Consider the following 21,171-nt stretch of genomic DNA (forward strand, 5'->3'; position numbering starts at 1 on the left):
AGGCATCTTGACAAATACATGGATAGGATGGGTCTGGAGAGATACGGCTCAAGGAAATCCTGGGGGTTTCGGCGGCGGGCGTGAATCCCGGTTTCTGCCAGACACCCGATTCTCCGCCTGATCACGATTCATGTTTCCTCCGTTGGGAAGCGGAGGATCGACCCCTGTATATCTTAAAATAGGTCATTGAGAGGGACAGATTAACAAAACTGCAGGAGTTTATTTCAGGAGGGGTCGCAAATTCTTCTCATGCAACCTGTCCCTCTCGCCTCACATGAGAAACTTTTCTAATTATTGGCCTGGATTCTCCACTGCCCACTGCTGGTAACGGGGTCCCCGATGCCTGGCGTTGATCCGAACGTGATGCTCCTACACTCCCGGGCTACACCCCCCTGGCAGTGGGATCGAAGTTCACACCCGTATACCAGCCACAGGATGCAAATAAATGCAAATGGGTCTTAATGACCCTTTTACAAAATTTGTTGATGGGACATGGGCGTCTCAGGCTGTGCCAGCATTTATGGCCCATCCCTAATTCCCCTCAAGGGCAGTTAAGAGTCAACCACGTTGCTGTGGGTCTGGAGTCGCATGTAGGCCAGGCCAGGTAAGGACGGCAGATTCCCTAAAGGACATTAGTGAACCAGATGGGTTTTTACAACAATCGACAATGGTTTCATAGTCATCATTGGGCTTTTCTTTCCAGATTTTTATTGAATTCAAATTTCTCCATCTGCCCTGGCGGGATTTGAACCTGGGACCCCAGAGCATTTCCCTCGGTTTCTGGTTTACTAGTCCAGTGACAATACCAGTCCGCCACCGCCTCCCATTTGCATCCAACTAGCAGGCCCGGCACACTATTCCCCATCCCTCAGTGATTCCCCTGTCTCCTGGGCCGGGAATCACGTGGGCGGGAATTACTACAAGTCTCACCAAATGTGAGCCTGACGTGGTAGCCCTCGCGGTGGGCCAAGAGGGTAAAAGGGGTTACCCCCAAATCCATCAGAGGGCCACGCTCTTCCCCCCCCCCCCACAAAGCACTACCTGCCCACCCCACCCCCCTCCTCTACCAGACCCACCCCTCTACACCCAAAACAGGTGAACCACCCAAGAGACTCCCTTACTTGAGCAACCCCCACTGCAGGAACCTCCTTATTAGGGAGACCCCACCAGGGACCCCTTAATAGAGGACCCCTCCAGGGACCCCATGAATAAGAAGATCCCACCTGGGAAGCCCGAACTGAAGAGACTCCATTACTAAAGACAGAAAGGTTTTGATCAATAAGGGGATCAGGGGTTATGGGGAGAAAGCAGGAGAATGGGGATGAGAAAAATATCAGCCTTGATTGAATGGCGGAGCAGACTCGAAGGGCCGAGTGGCCTCATTCTGCTCCTATGTCTTATGGTCTAAAGGAATCCCTGCACCACAAGGACCTCCTAACAAAAGAAAACCCCCCACCCCACCCCACAGAGACCCCATAACTAAAGGGACATCCACAGGAACCCCCTGGCTAAAGAGGCCTCCCAGAGACCCTTAGAAAACCCCACTTCCCGAAAACTAGAGAAAGCTAGAGAACAGTCCAGACAGGGGCAGTGAAACAGATTACAGTTGTAACGCTTACCTGGAAGCTCCATGTGTTAATTCCTGGAAGGAGAGCAGCTACGACCTGTGTTTAAACCCCTCAGATCCTGTGGCTGCAAGCCATTCATTCAGTTCTTGTCGTCGGCTGTGATTGACAGCTTCCACAAAACAGCTGCAGCCTTGATTCACTCATCTCCCTTCATGGGTGAGATGACTCGAAGTGCTGAAACCCCAATGTTTACAAACATCAACCACATCAAAGAGAAGTAAGCGCATCCCAATACTAAGTGCGTTCCAGTCATTCAAGGCCCACAGAGAGCTATCATGGAACCGACTGACTGATTGGCCTCCTTCACTATTGTAATGATTCTATGGCCATTATCACATTGGTGTTTTGGAAGCTGGCTGGGCATTAATTGCTGCCAAGTTTCTTACATTGCAACAACGCCTACTCTTCAAAAGTAATTAATTAGCTTTAATGAGTGTCAGTATGTCCTATGGTCATCAAACGTGCTGTAGAGATGCAAATTTTTCTTTTTTTGAGCTGAATCCACATCAGTCTATTCAGATGGACGATAAATATCCCAAGGCACCAGTTGAAGAGGAGTTGAGAGAGTCCTGAATTGCTACCATCGCAGGCAGGTCAACCATACATTCACCAAATTAATGTTTGTTGGATTTTGGATCTGCCATGTACCAAGCCGCACTTCAAAGTAATTTATTGCGCAAGAGATACAAGTCAGACTCGCTTTTAATGATTTTGCTTTTTCTGAAGAATGGAAGTAACATTTATTAATATATCGAATTTCAGGCATTATTGAAATGGGGGAAAAATTGCCAAGATTACAAGATTGGAGCAAAGGCAACTACTGGTCACTTTCAGCATCATCCTGCGGTACTGGTCAAAGCGCAATGGGATAAGATACCTCAAACCTTAAAGGAAATGGCAGCAATGTAGGAACCTCTCCAATTAACAAAACAGCTTGCACTGTATCACTGTGCTTTCAGAGTGACATGCAGGATATTAACTCCCCTCACTCCCATTACAGTGTGGCTGACCAGTTGGCAGGGATCGCCTTCATGCTGGGATTCTCGGAGAGGCACCAGAAGAGTGCTGCTCATCAGATTTCAGTGATTACTGCCGCAACGTCTCAACGGACACTTGATGTTGTCGTGAAAACCCCCAAGGTACGTCCCACTTCACTAACATCTCCTCTGCATGTGGAATTGAGTGGTCGGTTGGGTGCCGCGGGGATAGGTGCTCGGGGCTCCAGCTATTCACAATATACATCGACGATTAGGATGAGGGAATCAAATGTAATATTTCGACCTTCACCGACGATACATAACGAGGTGGAATTGGGAGTGGTGAGGAGGATGTAAGGCAGCTCCAAGGCGATTTAGACAAGTTCAGTGCGTGGGCAAACACATGTCAGATGCAGCATAACATAGATAAGTGTGAAGTTATCCACTTCGGTAGGAAGAACAGAAGGAGAGAGTATTATTTAAATGGTGATGGATTGGGAAATGCTGATGTACAAAAGGGGCCTGAATGTCCTAGTACATCAGTCACTGGAAGCAAGCAAGCAGGTTCAGCAAGCAGTTTGGAAGCAAAAATGATATGTTAGCCTTCATTGCAAGAGGACTTGAGTACAGGAGGCAGGATGTCTTGCTGCAGCTGTAGAGGGCCTTGGTGAGACCACACCTGGAGTATTGTGTGCAGCTTTACTTTCCTGACCAAAGAAAGGATTTATTTGCCATTGAGGGAGTGCAGCAAAGATTCACCTGGAATGGTTGGATTGTCGTAGGAGGAGTGATTGGGTTGAGCAGGCCTGTTTTCCATGGAATTTAGAAGAATGAGGGGGGGATCTAATTGAAATGTATAACATTTTGACAGGGCTGGACAGACACAATTGCGGGGTTGACGTTCCTGTGGGGGGGAGGGGCCAGAACAAGGGGTCAAAGTCTCGGGATACAGACCATTCAGGACTGAGATGAGGAGAAATTCCTTCCCTCACAGAGGGTGGAGAGCTTGTGGAATTCTCTACCAAAGAAGGCTGTGGAGGCCAAGTCACTGAATGGATTTAAGAAAGAAATAGATAGATTTCTAGACTCCAGAGGCATCAAGGGGTAAGGGGAGACAGTGGGAGTATGGCATTAAAATAGAGGACCAGGCATGATCACATTGATGGCTTGAAGGGCCAAATGGCCTGCTCCTGCTCCTATTTTCTATTTCTACACAAATGTTCTCCCCTCAGTTCCTGAAGGCGCAGAATCCTCTTTAGGATATAGTATCTGTTGCTGCTGGGCACCATCAAAAAGCCGCCGCCAAGCAGCTGACCATGACGTACGAGACTTATTGTTGGCAGGTTTTATGTCTCCAGGAGTTTGATAGAATTTCAATCTTGCCCTTGCTTGATTGGATGAGCATTCCACCAGGAGCCAATCTTGATCCCTCCTTGATACAGGGTTGTTGTAAGCAACTGTTGTTCCCAAATGGCAGCCGGGATGAGTTCTCAGCAAGCCTGGGAACAAACCTGAGACCTAGTCTCTGAATCCTAGGCATTTACTGAGGCTCAGTGTGTCGCATTCTCACGTCTGAGACAGAAGGTGATGGGGTCAACTCCCACTAGAGAGTTTAGTGCAAAAGCTCAAGTAGCACTCCTAGTAGACAACTGTGGGAGCGCTGGGTTGTTGGAGGTGGTGTCTTTTTGGATTAAAGTGAGGCAGCAGCTGCCTTCTCCATTGGATGTAGAAAAGTCCCATGGAAGGATTCGAAGAAGACTTTGGAGAATTTTCCCTCATTCCCTATTCCTCAACCATCACCAAAAAAGGTAACTGGTCATTATCGCGTTGTGGGTTTTGGGAGCTTGCTGTGCACTGATTGGCTGCCGGTGAATACACTTTGGTGGCTACTCTGAGATGTCCTGAGGCCTTGAATCCAGCTAAAGAAAGTCAAGTCTGTCTTTACTCACCTGATCAGATCAACCCTGGCCATGGCTGAACGGTAATCAGGATCCTGGCTGATTAATATGCCCCTCATTATGCCAGGGGTTCTGAGTCTCTAGATCTGTATGGTGTAAATTCCTACTGGATAAACTCACTGGGCAAGGCAGGCCAGAATCCAGGGCCGGGTTTCTCCGAAATCCCAGCCAAGTGTTGACGCTGGTGGGACTCGGCCCATCGAGCACAGAGAATCAGCGTGGGGGCCGCTTTCAACGGCCCCCGACCGGTGCCACGGCGGCCGCGCCACGTGATTGGCGCTGAATCTCCGGTCGCCGGCGTCGGAGCAGCGTGGCGGGATTCACGCCCCCCCCCCCCCCCCCCCCCCCCCCCCCCAGCGATTCTCCGACCCGGCGCAGTCTCAGAAAATCCCCCCCCCCAGATTCTCTAGTGATAAGGGCGGGATTCTCCGTCGGCGTGATTCTCCGTTATGTCGGCGCCTGGGGATTTCCCGACGGCGTGGGGCTGCCCCACAATGGGAAATCCCATTGGCCGGCCGGCGTAACGGGGAATCCCGCCAGCGGGTCAGGGCTGAAAAGTGGCCCGGCGGGGGGTTCCTTCTGTGCGATCGCTTTTTGAGAAAACTTAAATGCACTTTATTATGAGCAGGTTTAGGATTTCAGTGCAGCATTGCAGAGAAGAGCTGAATGTTTTAAAATCTAATCTATCACAATGCTCTTTCTTTACCATTTAGCATGTATATAGTCGGCAATCGATTCACATCCCAGCACCGTTACCTTTTAATGTAAACTCTCCCTCAGTGCAGCAGAGAGGATTATTTGTCTTTGCGGATTTCTCTGACATCATTTCAGCAACATCCACAGGTAAATCATTTTGTTTTCTCCACTGTATCTGACCTTATTAGACCTGTGAGCATGCCAAATGAAGTGTATCACGGAGCTCTCGCCTGGAGTATTGTGTCCAACTCTGCGTACCACTTTAGGAAGGATGAGCAGGCCTTGGAGAGGATGCAGGGAGCACTTACTACAATTTTATTTCATCCATTTACGGGATGTGTACTTCGCTGGCTAGGCCAGCATTTATTTCCTATTCCCAGTGGTCCTTGAGAAGGTGGTTGTGAGCTGCCTTCTTGAGCCGCTGCAATCACTGTGGTGTAGGTACACCAACAGTGCTCTTAGGGGGGAGGGATTCCAGTATATTGACCCAGTGACACTGAAGAAACGGTCAATATATTTCCAAGTTGGGATGGTAATGACTTGAAGCGGAACCTCCAGGTGGTGGTACCTGTTCCCAGGTACCTGCTGCCCCTTGTCCTTCTAGATGGTAGTGGTTGGAGGCTTGGAAGGTGCTGCCTAAAGAACCTTCGCGAGTTCCTGCAAAGCATCTCGTAGCTGACAATGTTCATTGGTGGTGGAGGAATTGACCATTTGTGGATGGGGTGCCAATCAAGCTGGCTGCTTTGTCCTGGATGGTGTCGAGCTTCTTGAGTGTTGCTGGAGCTGCGCTCATCCAGGCAGGTGGGAAGTATTCCATCACACTCCTGACTTGGACCTTGTAGATGGTAGACAGGCTTTGGGGTCAGGAGGTGAGTTGGTGGCCACAGAATTCCGACCCTCTGACCTGCTCTTGTAGCCGCAGTATTTATATGGCTGGTCCAGTTCAGTTTCAATGGTAACCCCCCAGGATGTTGATAATATTGGGGGATGGTCATGGCATTGAATGTCAGGGGTGATGGTTAGATCCTCTCTTGTTTGTAACAAGAATAAGAGACTTCAGTTCAAAGAGATTAGGGAAGCTGGAGTTGCTCTCCTTGGAGCAGAGGTTAAGAGAAGATTTAATACTGTAGAGGTATTCAAAGTTATAAAGGGTTTGAAGAGTGTCAATGAGGCAGATCTCTTTCCACTTGCAGGATGGTTGGTAACCTCGCTCTGCATCACGGACCAGCTCTCCAACTAACTCAGATAAACAGGCTCCCCTACCGGCTGAGGTTATTCATGAATGCCCCGCCTTCTCAACCTTGCCCCTCGCCTGAGGTGCGGTGACCCTCAGGTTAAACCACCACCAGTCAGCTCTCCCCCCTCAAAGGGGAAAGCAGCCTATGGTCACCTGGGACTTTGGCGACTTTATTTTCTGGCTTGGTAAAGAGAGGGCACACATTTCCAAGGGTTGGCAAAGGAAACAGAGAGGACGGAAGAGTTTTTGTGGTGCAGCAAGTTATTGTGAAAAGTCATGGAAGCAAATTCAATGGTAAATTTTCAACGGAAAATTCTTAGAAACCTTGAATGAAAATATTCCCAGAGGATTGGGATTCATTGAATAATTCTTTCAAAGAGCCGACAGGGGAATGACAGACTGAATGGCCTCCTTCTCTCTGTTTTCTGAAATGATAAGTTGGGTTTGTGCTGAGGTCTCATTGTCGCACCAGTTCATTAATTGGTCAGTAACTCATTGCTGCGATTTCCCAAGCACTGATCATTATGATTTTCTTTTACAGCCGAATGCACAGTTGTGCAAAACCAGTTCACCCCATTTACCAAGGATAGCTTTGAGTACCAAATGCCTGAAGGCTGTGCTCATGTGTTGGTCCAAGACTGTACACCTGAACTGCAATTCATCACACTAATAAGACGCAGTGGAGAATCGCTGGTTGTACAGCTGTATTTGCCTTACAGGTGAGAGACACTAATATCGGCAACCTCTGAGAAGCATTTCACAGGGTCATATTCTTGTTAATGCCCTGTCTTTTTTCTTTTGGAAAAGCGAAATAGAAATACAAGCGACAACAAAAGGAAAACTCCAGCTGTCCATCAACAGGACCAGGATGTCAATCGCAAGCCTTCCATTTTCAGGTCCAAGTATGTAACTTCACTACTTCAGGATATACATTGAAAGCATTGGTCAAAGTGGTGCAGCAAAGGGACATAAGGTTGAGCCCTGTGTAGAAGAATGCAGCAAGGAACTATTGTCCCCTGACACTTGTGCCACTACGCCCCTCTGCAGGCAGGAGGAACATGTCCAGGCATTTTTGTCAATTTCTATACAACCAAGCAACTGTAAGAAGTGAGTTATGAGGAAAGATTGGTGTTGGGGTTTATTGTATTCAGGTGAGAGGGCATGAATTGTGTATCTGTCGAGGAGCCGGGTGCAGAAGAGGTCTGAAGACCAAGTTGATATATTATGGGCAGAATTCTCTGGTCACGTCCGTGGTGGGACCCATTGCAGCGAGAACAGAAACTCTGCCATTCCAGCCAAACCTCCATTCACCCTCGGCGGCACCGAAAAATCCCAGCCGCAAACCAGGACAGAAGATTTTGCTAACGTGTGTCTTTGCAAATAAACAAAGACCATGAGGTTAGATTGACTACATGGGTTATGGGGATATAAATAAATAATCTAAATAAATAATCTTTATTGGTGTCACATGTAGATTTACACTACAGTGAAGTTGATAGGGTGGAGGCGGGGCTTAAGTCAGGTGCTCTTTACAAGGGCTAGTGCAGGCACGTTGGGCTGAATGGCCCCCTTCTGCATTGTAAATTCTATGATTCTTTGAATTACATACAAAGATTATGAGGGTTTTGGACAGGGTAAATAGGAAGCAGCTGTCCCTTTGGTTGAGGGGCCAATCACAAGGGGGCATAGTTTTAGGGTGGGAGGCAGGAGATTCAGAGGGGATTTGAGAAAAATAATTTTCACTCAGAGTGTGGTGAGAATCTGGAATGCGCGGCCTGGGAAGGTAGTGGAGTGATCCTCAACTGAAGGTCAATGGGCCAGATTCCCTTTGAACATGTCAGAAACGTGACTCCTAATTGCAGTCCATTTAAATGAATGGGTCCAAGTTAAGCTGGGGTGCTTCTTAATAGCTGGTGACCCACCAGCCAGATCCTTTGCCATCCAATCCAATATAACAAAGGCAATCAGAGGAAAATCTGTCTCACTAGCTCCCTGTTTGAAGAGTACGATTGTGATTAGAGTCACCACGATTCCCTCAGGCAATCATAACGATTACTGCTTACTTTTCAGTGGAGTTTGGATGAAATATGTAGGGTTGGGTGTTCCTATGATGGCTCCATTGGTTTAGATGCCTCATCCATGCAAGTAAGGAAATTCCCTCCTTCTGCACCCACATCTGAAGATTTGCCACTCTGCCAAGACACTTCAGGGCACCTGCATTCTGTGGAGTATTTTTTCAGCTTTAGGAAGGGGGGGGGAAAGAATCAAATCTCCCTTTGCCTCACCGAGGCAGGGTTCATGCCTACAGCGAGCTCCATTTCTTGAATTTGCCAACCACTGTTCCATCTTATAAAGCTCTGCACTGGTGGGGCTCAATAGTAGAATATACCTCAAGCTAATTTTACAGTGAGCTACAAATATATGACCCAATTTGTGAATAATTAAATGTTTTTTTAACCGCTTCAGAATTTGTTTTCAGTTTTGCTGTGAATTCCGGTGATTGTATTCGGCAGATCAGCCATGATCTTCTTCAATGGCAGAGCAGGCTTGAGGGGCCAAGTGGCCTACTCCTGTTCCTAATTCATATGTTCATATTGTAAGGATCCTCCTGTTTAAACCCTGATTTTTCTTTTATTCCCTACATTTTCGCTAATTGTGGCTTTTATACTTCTTGTACCTGTTGTTATGGGCCAGGGTTTAGAGAACCCCAAAGTGTATCATGGAGTTCACCTGACCCACAACTTTTAATAGATTGTGTTATGGGGAGCACACGGCCCACTCTACAGGTGTGGTACAGCAGAAATGGAAAAGTATATTTTAAAAGCAAAACAATGTTTATTCTATGAATTCAAGTTCACCTTTTTAAAACATACAGTGAACATCTTAGCAACCATTAATTCAAATACAACCCCCAAAAACTACAGCACTAAGTAAACCTTTAAATTTCCTTTTTAACATCCATAAGACTTAAAACACCTTTCAACAGAAGCATATTAGGTTTACATTCACTACTGAGAACATTTTTAATTCTGAATTCACTAAATGATCAAGAGATAGTCTTTTGATGGCAGAGAGAATAGCAGTACACCTGCTTGGTCTGGCTTCAGCTCTAACTCTGAAAACTAAACTAAAACACACCCTGCAGCATGCTCAAAAACGAAAGTAAAAAGCTTACAGACAGCCCAGCTCCACCGACTCTGACATCACTGCAGTAATAAACACTTATTTCTTAAAGTTACTCTCACTACAGATATTTATATGCACACCCATTTATGAACACCCATTGCTTAAAGGTACTCTCACATGACACTGGACAATTAATAGGATCTATGCCTTTAGAACAAGAACAAAGAACAAAGAAAATTACAGCACAGGTACAGGCCCTTCGGCCCTCCCAGCCTGCGCCGATCCAGATCCTTTATCTAAACCTGTCTCCTAATTTCCAAGGTCTACTTCCCTCTGTTCCCCGCCCGTGGGGTTCACCTTTAATTTAATAAAAAAGGAATCCTGGAGCGTGTGCTGACAACAGTGATGTCTCATCTTGATGGACTTGGCTGTCAGCCAATGAGATGTATATATGCTGGGCTCTTTGTTGACAGTCTGTGATGGTGACCATTCTGGAATGTTCTGCCAAGGGCACAGTAAGAAGTCTTACAACACCAGGTCCAACAGGTTTGTTTCGAATCACAAAGGGCAGGAAGTCTTCATCTGGTTTTTAGATTCAATTCTAACTCAGAGCTGAAAGAGACTCTGGAGTTTCTCGCTCCCTGAAATGCTGACAGACATTTCTAAAACCTCATAGAAGCTGCTTCTTTTGTACCCTGTTCCTCCCCATTAAAGTTAGAGGACATTCTAGTGAGTCTGGAAACCAAGTAAGAGCAAGTCTCAGGCTGAGAATTGGGTTTGAGGGTCGACAAAGAAAATCTTAACGAAATCCAGACAAGCCACCAGCTGCGGGGTGGGTCAGTTGTTTTAAAAACTCCTTTTGGACTCTCATGTGGGGAACTGTGTTCTTATCTCAGACAAGCTGTTGGTCACTCTGGGGGAGCTGGAGACGAATAAGAATTAAACAAGCCCGAGGCTGATCTTTTGAGAGAAGGCCCAGGTTACAAAAAGCTAGAGTCACCCCCCCAGAAGAAATCCTACAGCCTGGGAGTTCTGACTGAACGTAACTGCCAGAAGATCATAGTTAGCAATCCAATGGGTGGCTTTAATGCTCCTGCTCCTGGGAAGATAGCCAGCTACAACAACTTCAATATCAGAAGCAAGGGCACTCGTCTGTCTTTTTCCATTTTACCCCTATCATTTTACCCTTTTCCCTCCCCTGTGTGTGTCTGACTTGTCTGTGGTTGCGTAGAGGGTGAGACGGTAAAAGGGGGAGTAGAAGATTAGCTGGCCCCTATTTCATTACAGTTATTGCATATTTCAGCATTGCATCTGTTATAAAATGTTGTTGTGGTCAACTTTCAAACCTGGTAGTTATAACTTATTGAACAGTCAAGGGGCCAAAGTTTCTGCAAATTATGTACAAATTATTGGTCAATTCCCTTGTGTTGGGTCTTTGGGGCCTATGGGGCTGGAAGTGATCGCACATTAGCCCAGAGTGTCGTAACAATATTCAGCGTCCACTTTGCATTTAATTTAATTTGAAATTAAATTCTCTTTCCCAAATTCGGCGCTTGTACTGATTTGCCTCTAACTGGCAGCAGCTTCTGAAAACCTCACATCCTCTTCCAGCTCCGACCGGCTTGTGTCTGATTCTGTCTAATGGTGACCTTCGCTGTTGCAGGATCCTTGGCCATTGAGAGAAGTGACAATGGACTGAAGATAAAAGCACCAGAACTCGGCCTTGAGAAGCTCTCCTTCGATGGCAAAGAAATCAAGGTGCTTGACATTTCGTGCTGTTATCTTCCTTTCAGATAAAGGAAAAATATAATTTTTTTTAAATTTAAATTTGAGATCCGTGGCAATCGTATCACTATACCATGCATCACTATACTGTGCATAATCTAGACTGACACTTCAGCACAGCGCTGAGGGAGTACTGCACTGTCAGAGGTGCGGTGTTTTGGGTAAGACAATAAGCTGAGGCCCCACTGCCCACTCAGATGTAGGATTGTGGGCACTATTTGAAGAAGAGCAGGTAAGTTCTCTGATGACCAATATTCATCCCTCAACAACATTACTATCTGTATCCATTTTCAAACTGTTAGCATTTTCCAGTACTGTCAAATTCAATAGACTTTTGGTTGGCTTGCCACATCCACCGCGGTGGGGCCGGAAAATCGCGGCTATTGTTTCCTGTGGGATCTTGCTGTGCAACGATTGGTGACTGCACTCCCTACAGTACAAATGGTGACCACAGCTCAGGCCTAATTCACTGGTTGCAAAGCGACTCAGGATGCCCTGAGTTTGTGTCAGACGCTTTATAAATTGAAGACCTTCGATCATAGATTCACTGCCTGAATCGTGTCGGGCACGTCAGCTGCAATAGAGCAGAAATGGAGCAGTGAATAGAACAGAGTGACCTGGACTTCTGCTGGGCAGAGAGGCTTAAAGTCACCCCTTTCTTAACAGCTTGATTGGCCTTGAATTATATTGCCTTTTACGCGTGATTTTATGAAGCCACTCTTTTCTCTTCCTTCCTAAACCAGGTTGCCGTGGTGCCATGGATGGCTGAGAGCACATGCGGCTTGTGCGGCCGAAGTGATTCGCAGAAGAGGAACGAGTACCTACAACCAAATAAACGCAGCACCAACGAAATTCTCAAATTTGCTCACTCGTGGTTGGTGCCAGGCGAAAACTGCAAGGACGGTAAAGGAATCCATTCCAGTCTCCTTAAGTCGGAATTTTAGCATTCCGGATTCCTGGAATGATGGAGTTTGTCTTATGAGGAAGGCTTCATTGGAGTTTAGAAGAATGAGAGGTGATGATGCTGATGAATAGTATGGGGAGAGCGGTGTTGGGATATCAGCCATGATCATATTGAATGGCAGACCAGGCTCTAAGGGCCGAATGGGCTAACCCTGCACCTATTTTCCATGTTTCCATGAAACATATATGATTCTGAGGGTGATTGACAGGAAATATGCTGAGCGCACACAAATACAGAAAATACTGGACAACCTCAGCTGGCCAGACAGCATCTCTGAAGAGAGGAGGGAGCTAACATTTCCAGTCTGGATGACTCTTTGTCAAAGCTAGAGAGAATTGGAAATAGGTTGGATTTATACTCCCGTGGAGCGTTGGGGCTGGACAGGGGGCCAGCGATAGGTGGAGATTGGCAAAGATGTGGACAGAAAGACAAAGGGAAGCGAAATGATCAAAGCTAAGAAGGGTGTAAATTTTGACACAGCCTCCCGGACTTAACATTGAGCTCAACAACTTCAGACTGTGAATTCTCTCTTGCACGTTCACCCCATTTTTATTTCTATCAATTCATTTTCATGGCTTCCATCGATCCGTTTTTCCCTCGCCGTTGTCCCCCCTCTGCCTCACCCCACTTGGGCCATCTGTTCCCTCTTCTTAATTGTCCTTTGATGCTCAGTTTACCTTTTTTCTGCCGTTAACACCTTCTGATCTCTCAATGCGCCACTATCAGCACCCTTCTTGTCCTTGATTACCCCTATTTATAAGCCCTTTGTCTTTCTGCCCAAGCCTTCATTGTCAGTCTCCACACATCACTGGCTCTCTATCCAGACTCACTGCTCCACGCAGCCCCCTCCCACAACTCTATCAATCTGACCCCATTTCCAGTTCTCTCCAGTGACCCAGGCTCGAAACGTTAGCTCCCTCTCGCTTCACAGATGCTGCCAGGCCTGTTGGGTTTGTCCAGATTTCTGTTTCAAATTACAGCATCCGCAGTAATTTGTTTTTATATGCTGCGAGGGTGGGTGGGATTTTCCGCTCCTGCCGAAGTCAACGGACTTTAACGGCTCACCTCGTTTTCCAGCCTCTTGACCTCAGTGACGGAGCCATAAAAATTCAGCCCAATCTCTTCTCTGTGGAGGAATCTGTAACTAGGGAGAAGAGTTTCGCAATAAGGAGTCCCTCATTTCGGAAGATGATGAGGAATTTCTTCTGTCAGGAAGGGTCATCAGTGTCTGGAATTCCCTTCCCCAGAGAGCAGGGGAAGCTGGGTCCTTGAATACGTTCACCGCTGAGTTCGGTAGCTTTTGATTAACTCGGGAGTCAAGGCTTACAGAGGCAGACAGGAAGGTAGAGTTGAAGATGGCGGAGAAGGCAGCACGGCAGCACAAGTAGTTAGCACTGTGGCTTCACAGTGCCAGGGTCCCAGGTTTGATTCCCCCCTGGGTCACTGTCTGTGTGGAGTCTGCACGTTCCCCCTGTGTCTGCGTGGGTTTGCTCCGCGTGCTCCGGTTTCCTCCCACAATCCAAAGATGTGCGGGTTAGGTGGATTGGCCATGATAAATTGCCCTTAGTGTCCAAAAAAGTTAGGAGGGGTTATTGGGTTATGGGGATAGGGTGGAAGTGACGGCTTAAGTAGGTCGGTGCAGTCTCGATGGGCCGAATGGTCTCTTTCTGCACTGTATGTTCTGCATATTAAGGTTCGCTGGACTGAATTACCTACTCCTGCTCCTATTTTTGGTCTTTATCATTGTGGTGTCAGTCTCCCTCTGTGTCCAACCTATTGGGATGTGTGATCCCCGATGGTCAGTGTTGGAGGTGATGACGGAGCCATCGGGACAACAGAACGAAGCCCAGTTCAGACCTTGAGCGACCATCACTCCGTCCCTGCCTGAGTCCCTGGATTACATGCAGAGCTTAGGAAGAGTGGGCATTTCCACCTCTTTAGCTGAGGTGGCAGGGTGAGACTGGCTTTAGCTGAGGTGGCAGGGTGAAGCTGGCTTTAGCTGAGGTGGCAGGGTGAGGCTGGCTTTAGCTGAGGTGGCAGGGTGAGGCTGGCTTTAGCTGAGGCGGCAGGGTGAGGCTGGCTTTAGCTGAGGTGGCAGGGTGAAGCTGGCTTTAGCTGAGGTGGCAGGGTGAAGCTGGCTTTAGCTGAGGTGGCAGAGTGAGGCTGGCTTTAGCTGAGGTGGCAGGGTGAAGCTGGCTTTAGCTGAGGTGGCAGGGTGAAGCTGGCTTTAGCTGAGGTGGCAGGGTGAAGCTGGCTTTAGCTGAGGTGGCAGGGTGAAGCTGGCTTTAGCCGAGGTGGCAGGGTGAGACTGGCTTTAGCTGAGGTGGCAGGGTGAAGCTGGCTTTAGCTGAGGTGGCAGGGTGAGGCTGGCTTTAGCTGAGGTGGCAGGGTGAGGCTGGTTTTAGCTGAGGCGGCAGGGTGAAGCTGGCTTTAGCTGAGGTGGCAGGGTGAAGCTGGCTTTAGCTGAGGTGGCAGGGTGAAGCTGGCTTTAGCTGAGGTGGCAGGGTGAAGCTGGCTTTAGCTGAGGTGGCAGGGTGAGGCTGGCTTTAGCTGAGGTGGCAGGGTGAAGCTGGCTTTAGCTGAGGTGGCAGGGTGAGGCTGGCTTTAGCTGAGGTGGCAGGGTGAGGCTGGCTTTAGCTGAGGTGGCAGGGTGAGGCTGGCTTTAGCTGAGGTGGCAGGGTGAGGCTGGTTTTAGCTGAGGTGGCAGGGTGAAGCTGGCTTTAGCTGAGGTGGCAGGGTGAAGCTGGCTTTAGCTGAGGTGGCAGGGTGAAGCTGGCTTTAGCTGAGGTGGCAGGGTGAAGCTGGCTTTAGCTGAGGTGGCAGGGTGAAGCTGGCTTTAGCTGAGGTGGCAGGGTGAGGCTGGTTTTAGCTGAGGCGGCAGGGTGAAGCTGGCTTTAGTGATGGTTCCCACCTGGTTACACAGGAACAGGAACACTCCCAGTCCATCGGGAATGCTGACTCACTGGCTGAATAACTTCAGGTGCACAGTTTTATTTTCAGGTATCCCAGCTCCCTCCGCTATGGGAATCTGCAGAGAGACCGTCATCGCCACAGCCCCAATTAAATCTCAGTCTGAACATCATCAACACTCCTGCCACTGAGCTTCCTACATCCTCAATCCTTCATCAATGAAAGTACCAATTTAGACCTGAAAATGACTGGACAACCACCTCATCACAATCCAACATTTTGACACAGGCATTGGCTTGTTTGGTTTGAACGCCCCCACTAAGACAGTGGACAATGTTCTGTCATCATGCGGTGCTAAGCAGCACCCTTTGATATTTCTGTCTGTCGTTTCTAAGTTTGATGCAGAATTGAGAGTAGCTTTCTGTCCATAGCCCAGCGGGACCTGAATTCAGCCTGTCCACATACTCTTGGCACAAGGCATCCCAGGCTGATGTTTCCCAAGGCTGAGGGGAACTTTGTCCTGGTCGCAGTGAGTCCCGGAGATGAATCCTGTGGTGTGGTCTCCCAACTGAATCTATAACTACGTGGATAATATATCTGGGGGAGGACTGGGGACAAAGCAGCTTCCAGAGCTGCCCAAGAGAATTATTATTAACTCTGCAAGTCTCTTCCTGTTGACTGCAGCTGAGCACATAAAGCAAGGCCCCTCTTCGATATTTAACCTCTCACCCCTAACCCCTTCGTGACACTGGATACCCAGAATGCTCTGGCTGCTCTCTTGCCCCTTATTGCAGGGTGATGTCATATTAATGTCCCATCAGCTTTTTTTTTTGGACTCATCTCATCCAAATATGGGGGGCTGGATTCTCCGGTCGCCGATGCCGAAATCGCGTCCGGCAATCAACCGGAGAATCGCAGTTCCTGACCAAATCGGGGGCAGTGCCGCTCTCGCGATACGCCCCCTCCAAAGCGGCGTATCGACGGCCTCAGGACATTGCCTGAGGCCCACTCCCAGATGCTCCTCCCCAACCGGCCGAGTTCCCCACCGCGCGGTCGCGGTGTGGTCTCATCTGTCGGAAACTTGCCCTGGCTGCTGCGGACTCAGTCCAGCGCCGCTACAGCCAGGGGAGCGCCGATCCACGGGCAGGGCTGGACTTTATCAGGTGCTGGGGGCACTGTGGGGGGGGGGGGGGGGGGGGGGTGTGGACCGGGGAGCGCGAGCTGGCCAAAGGGGGAGCGGCCACCAGCATGTTTGCACGGTGCGGCCATTGCAGGCCACCGCCGTGCGCATGCATGACCACGGACCCGGCAATTCTCCGGGCTGTATCGGCAGCTGGAGCCGGGTAATCTCCCCCTGCCAGCATGCTAACCCCCAGCCAAATGGAGGATCGGTGGCCATTTTACGCCATTGTTTCTATCGTAAAACGCCACTGTTCCCTCGCCAGCGTGGGGACACGGCCTCAAAATCGGAGAATCCGGACCGGGAAGTCCCAGAAATGCCAAGAGGCCTTAGGCAGTTCGCAAAAATGCCCACATTCCTGCTCCTGTCAGCCAAGATCAGCAAGTCGATAATCTCGGCCTCACAGTCTACAGAAACAAACTTTTGTCGACAATAATAACCGTGCATCAGTGAGGCAACGATCTAACTCATGTTCCAACCACCTTTTCAGATTGCAAACTGATGAAAAGAATGGTGAAGCTGGAGAACTCCGTTAAGATACACGGACAGGAATCTAAATGCTACACCATTGACCCGGTTTTACGCTGTCAGATTGGATGTTCACCGGTGAAAATAGCCCCAGTTGTCTACAGTTTCCACTGCCTTCCAGCCGGTATGTTTGCAAGTTCGTTTACATGGTTCTGCTAGCTCGTCTCCATCATTCTGTTGCGGTGAATGGGTTTGAAATTGTTGTCAGAGGTGGCCCCGAAGGAATCCATATCGTCCATTCTTCCTGTCCCATCTCTTTAAAAGATCCATCCAAATAGGTCCACTACCCCATGTCTTTCCTCGCAGCCCTATCTCTCCAAGTATATTTCCTATTCCCTTTTGAAAATTACTATCAATGCATTTGGCTGACATGCCCTCATTTTGTGCAGCAGAGAAGTTTTCATTTATATAGCACCCTTTTTCGGAACTGTTCAAAAATACTCCAAACCAAATCACAACACCAAGGGTATTTGAACTGATGGTGTGGTAGCCAGGAATGTACACAATACTCTATCTGAGGCCTGGCTGAGACTAATACACACTCCCTTGCTTCTATTTATGAAGCCAAGGATGCCATGTGCTTTAATCACTGACACCTCCCTCAACAAAAGCTGCTCTTTTATAGCTCAGTGTACCAGAGAAAAGTTGCGGCGAATACGAGTGTGGTAGTATGACTCGGGGTATTACGGTACCTGGGAGTGTGATCTGCCATTGATACAGCGGGCCCGCTGCCCATTGGCCCAAGTGTTGTGTTCTCTGTATTCTCATTGGCCGAGAGGAAGGTAGCTCCGCCTACGAGGCGAGGTATAAGAACCCGTGTTCCCCAGCAGCCAGGTAATTTCTGTACTCCTGCCGCTGGGCTCACTTCTTGCTGATTAAAGCCTTTGATTCGGACTACTCCTTCGTTTTCGTGTCCATTGATTGCGCATCAAGGAGTAACTTTTGTCGTAGTTGGGTCTGGTACCTGAAGGATTAACCTGGTATCCGACCCCGGAGGGGGCCCCCACGGTGGCCTGGCCCGCGATCAGGGCCCACTGATCTGTGGGAGGGACTGTGCCGTGGAGGCACTTATTCCTTCCACACCAGCCCTGTCGGGCTCCGCCATGGCCGGCGCGGAGAAGACACCCCCCCCCCCCCGCGCATGCGCTAGGATACGCCGGCCGGTCTGCGCACGTGCTGAACCACGCTGGCGGTTCCGCGCATGTGCTATCTCACACAATCCCTTCGTTGCCGGCTGGCGTGGTGCCAACCTCTCCGGCACCAGCCTAGCCCCCGGAAGTGCGGAGAATTCTGCAACTTTCGGGAGGCCCGACGCCGGAGTGGTTCGCACCGTTTTTACCCCGGCACGGGCCATCGCGCGGATTCGGGGGGAAAGGTTTCAGAACAGAAAACCTTTTACTCCACACCATGGAGTATGCCAGCCAAATGACTAAGGTCAGGGTTTTACAGACCTGACATGGGGGATTCAACCGCCCAGTCAAAAGGCCAGAAATCTCACCCATTGGGTGAGATTTTTTTTCCCCCCCTCCCCCCCGCTGCATGTTTTGCGCAGGCAGAGGTGGCCCCCTATTGACCGCTGGTGGGATCTTCCGGTCCTGCCACTGTCAACAGTTTTTCCCGTTGTTTGGACCCTCCGCCAGCAGGAAAAGTCGGAACGTTTCGGGCAATGTGACAGGACTAGTAATCCAGAGAATGAGTTCATATCCCACCATGGCAACAGGGGAATTTTACTTCGAACAATAAAAAGGCTAGTCTCAGTATTAATAAACATGAAATGACCAAATTGCCACAAAAGCCCATGTGGTTCATCGATGCCCTTTAGGAGAGGAAATCTGCCATCCCTACCCCGTCTGGCCCCTGTGTGACACCGAGGGCGGGATTCTCCCAACGGGAGTCTAAGTGCCGACGCCGGAGTAAAAACCAGAGTATTTACACACTGTATAAAAAAACTTACCTCTTACATCTCCTCTAAACCTTGCCCCTCACACCGTAAACCTATGCCCCCTGATAATTGACCCCTCTACCCTGGGAAAAAGCCTCTGACTATCCACTCTGTCTATGCCCCTCATAACTTTGTAGACCTCTATCAGGTCGCCCCTCAATCTCCTTCGTTCCAGTGAGAACAAACCGAGTTTGTTCAACCTCTCCTCATAGTTAAAACTTGCCATTTGGGACATGAGGGTCCATCGGGGATGAGTGGAGAGACATTGCTTGGCATTGGGGGCATGAGAGGCCATCGAGTCAGAGTTTTACAGCACAGAAAGAGGCCCTTCGACCCATCACGTCCAAGCTGATCATCAGGCACCTAACTATTCTTAACCCATTTCCCAGCACTTGGTCCGTAGTCTTGTCTGCTAAGGTTTTGAACTGCTCATCTAAATACTTCTTCCAGGATGCGAGGTTTCCGCCTCTATCTGCCTTTCAGTTAGTTCCAGATTCCAGCCACCCTCTGGGTGATAATGTTTTTCCTCACATATCCTCTAAACCTCCTGCCCATTACCTTAAATCAATGACCCCCTGGTTATTGACCCCTCCACTGAGGGGAAAAATACCGTCCCATCCACCCTATCTATGTCCCTCATAATTTTGTGCACCTCAATCAGATCCCCCCCTCAGCTTTCTCTGCTCAAGTGAAGACAACCCTCGCCTATCCAGCCCCTCTTGATAGCTGAAACGCTCCAGCCCAGGCAACCTCCTGATGAATCTCCTCTGCACCCTCTCCAGAGCAGTCACTTCCTTTCTATAATGTGGTGACCAGAACTGCACACAGCACTGCAGCTGTGGCCTAACCAGCGTTTTATACAGCTCCAACATAACCTGCCTGCTCTTATATTCAATGTCTCTGTTAATAAAGGCAAGTATCCCACAGGCCTCCTTAACCACCTTATCTACTTGTCCTGCTGACTTCAGAGATCTGTGAACCGCCACACCAAGGTCCCTTTGAACTTCTGTACTTAGGGTGTGACCGTTCATTGTATATTTCCTTTCCCAAAATGCATTCCATCACACTTTGCATGGTTAAATTTCCTTTGCCACTCTTCTGCCCGTCCAACCAGCTCGTCTATATTGTCCTCTAATCTAAGGCCTTCTCCTCTCTGGTTACAACACCACCAATTTTTGTGTCATCTGAAAATTTACTTATCATACCTCCTACATTCCCATCCAGATCATTAATGTAAACCACAAACAACCAGGGACCCAGCACTGATCCCTGCGGAATAACTAAGGGATACTTGCCTTTATTAACAGAGGCTTCCAGTCACAAAATAACCTTCAACCATCACCCTCTGCCTCCTACCTCTAAGCCAGTTTTGAATCCAGTTTGCGCAAATGCTGTGGCTCCCATAGACTTTTACCTTAACTTTGCACGTCCTCCCCGTGTGCGCGTGGGTTTCCTCCGGGTGCTCCGGTTTCCTCCCACAGTCCAAAGATGTGCGGGTTAGGTGGATTGGCCATGCTAAATTGCCCGTAGTGTAAGGTTAATGGGGGGATTGTTGGGTTACGGGTATACGGGTTACGTGGGTTTAAGTGGGGTGATCATTGTTCGGCACAACATCGAGGGCCGAAGGGCCTGTTCTGTGCTGTACTGTTCTATGTTCTATGTTCTATGTTCTTCATCAGCCTTCCATGTCAGACCTTGTCAAAAGCCTTACTAAAGTCCATGTAGACGACATAGAGTATGCTGGGGGCATGAGGTAGCATGGGTGGGCATGGGGACGGCGAGGGAGTGTGAGGAGTGAGGGCTGGAGGGCCTTTGTGTTGATATTTTAACTGGGAACAAGTCCCACAGCATTTTATAAACAGCCCACGCAGAACCCGCCATCTTTTGCGACAGCCTCTGACCTCTTTCCCGTATCAACTGACCCTGCTCCAACTTGCAGCAATGAAGATCCCGTCTTTCCAGGCACTTTCTCCTGAGGTGGGCAGGCCGAGCCGGGAATCTTCCCGACTCTGCCGACATGCCTCGAGGATGTGAGTTTTCGGAACAATGTGTCTGCCTGGCAGCAGGCGAGGAGGGGAAGGGAATGGGGTGGTCCGAGAGGAAAATTGGACCCCTGCCAGTCTCATCAAGGCCGCTGAGGCCAATCAGGAGTTGGGGATGGTGCCAAATATTTCCTCCCTCGCCGTGAACTGAGAGGGTCTGAGATAGAATGACGGGTAGGATTTTCCCGCCGTGCCCAC

General features: G+C 48.9%; 1 protein-coding gene across 2 annotated transcripts in view; it reads left to right on the forward strand.

Annotated features, from left to right (window-relative positions):
* The window catches only part of LOC119964353 (vitellogenin-like), a 98,818-nt gene that overhangs the window by 76,890 nt on the left and 757 nt on the right, over window positions 1–21,171 (forward strand). For both annotated transcript variants that reach the window (XM_038793723.1, XM_038793724.1), the window contains 8 exons: window positions 2,391–2,533; window positions 2,629–2,767; window positions 5,277–5,406; window positions 7,038–7,215; window positions 7,304–7,398; window positions 11,286–11,380; window positions 12,151–12,310; window positions 16,952–17,113. In XM_038793723.1, coding sequence (XP_038649651.1) covers window positions 2,391–2,533; window positions 2,629–2,767; window positions 5,277–5,406; window positions 7,038–7,215; window positions 7,304–7,398; window positions 11,286–11,380; window positions 12,151–12,310; window positions 16,952–17,113 — 1,102 coding nt within the window. The remainder of the gene's footprint in view (window positions 1–2,390; window positions 2,534–2,628; window positions 2,768–5,276; window positions 5,407–7,037; window positions 7,216–7,303; window positions 7,399–11,285; window positions 11,381–12,150; window positions 12,311–16,951; window positions 17,114–21,171) is intronic.

The sequence above is a fragment of the Scyliorhinus canicula genome, chromosome 4 (assembly GCF_902713615.1).
Source record: "Scyliorhinus canicula chromosome 4, sScyCan1.1, whole genome shotgun sequence".
NCBI lineage: Eukaryota > Metazoa > Chordata > Chondrichthyes > Carcharhiniformes > Scyliorhinidae > Scyliorhinus > Scyliorhinus canicula.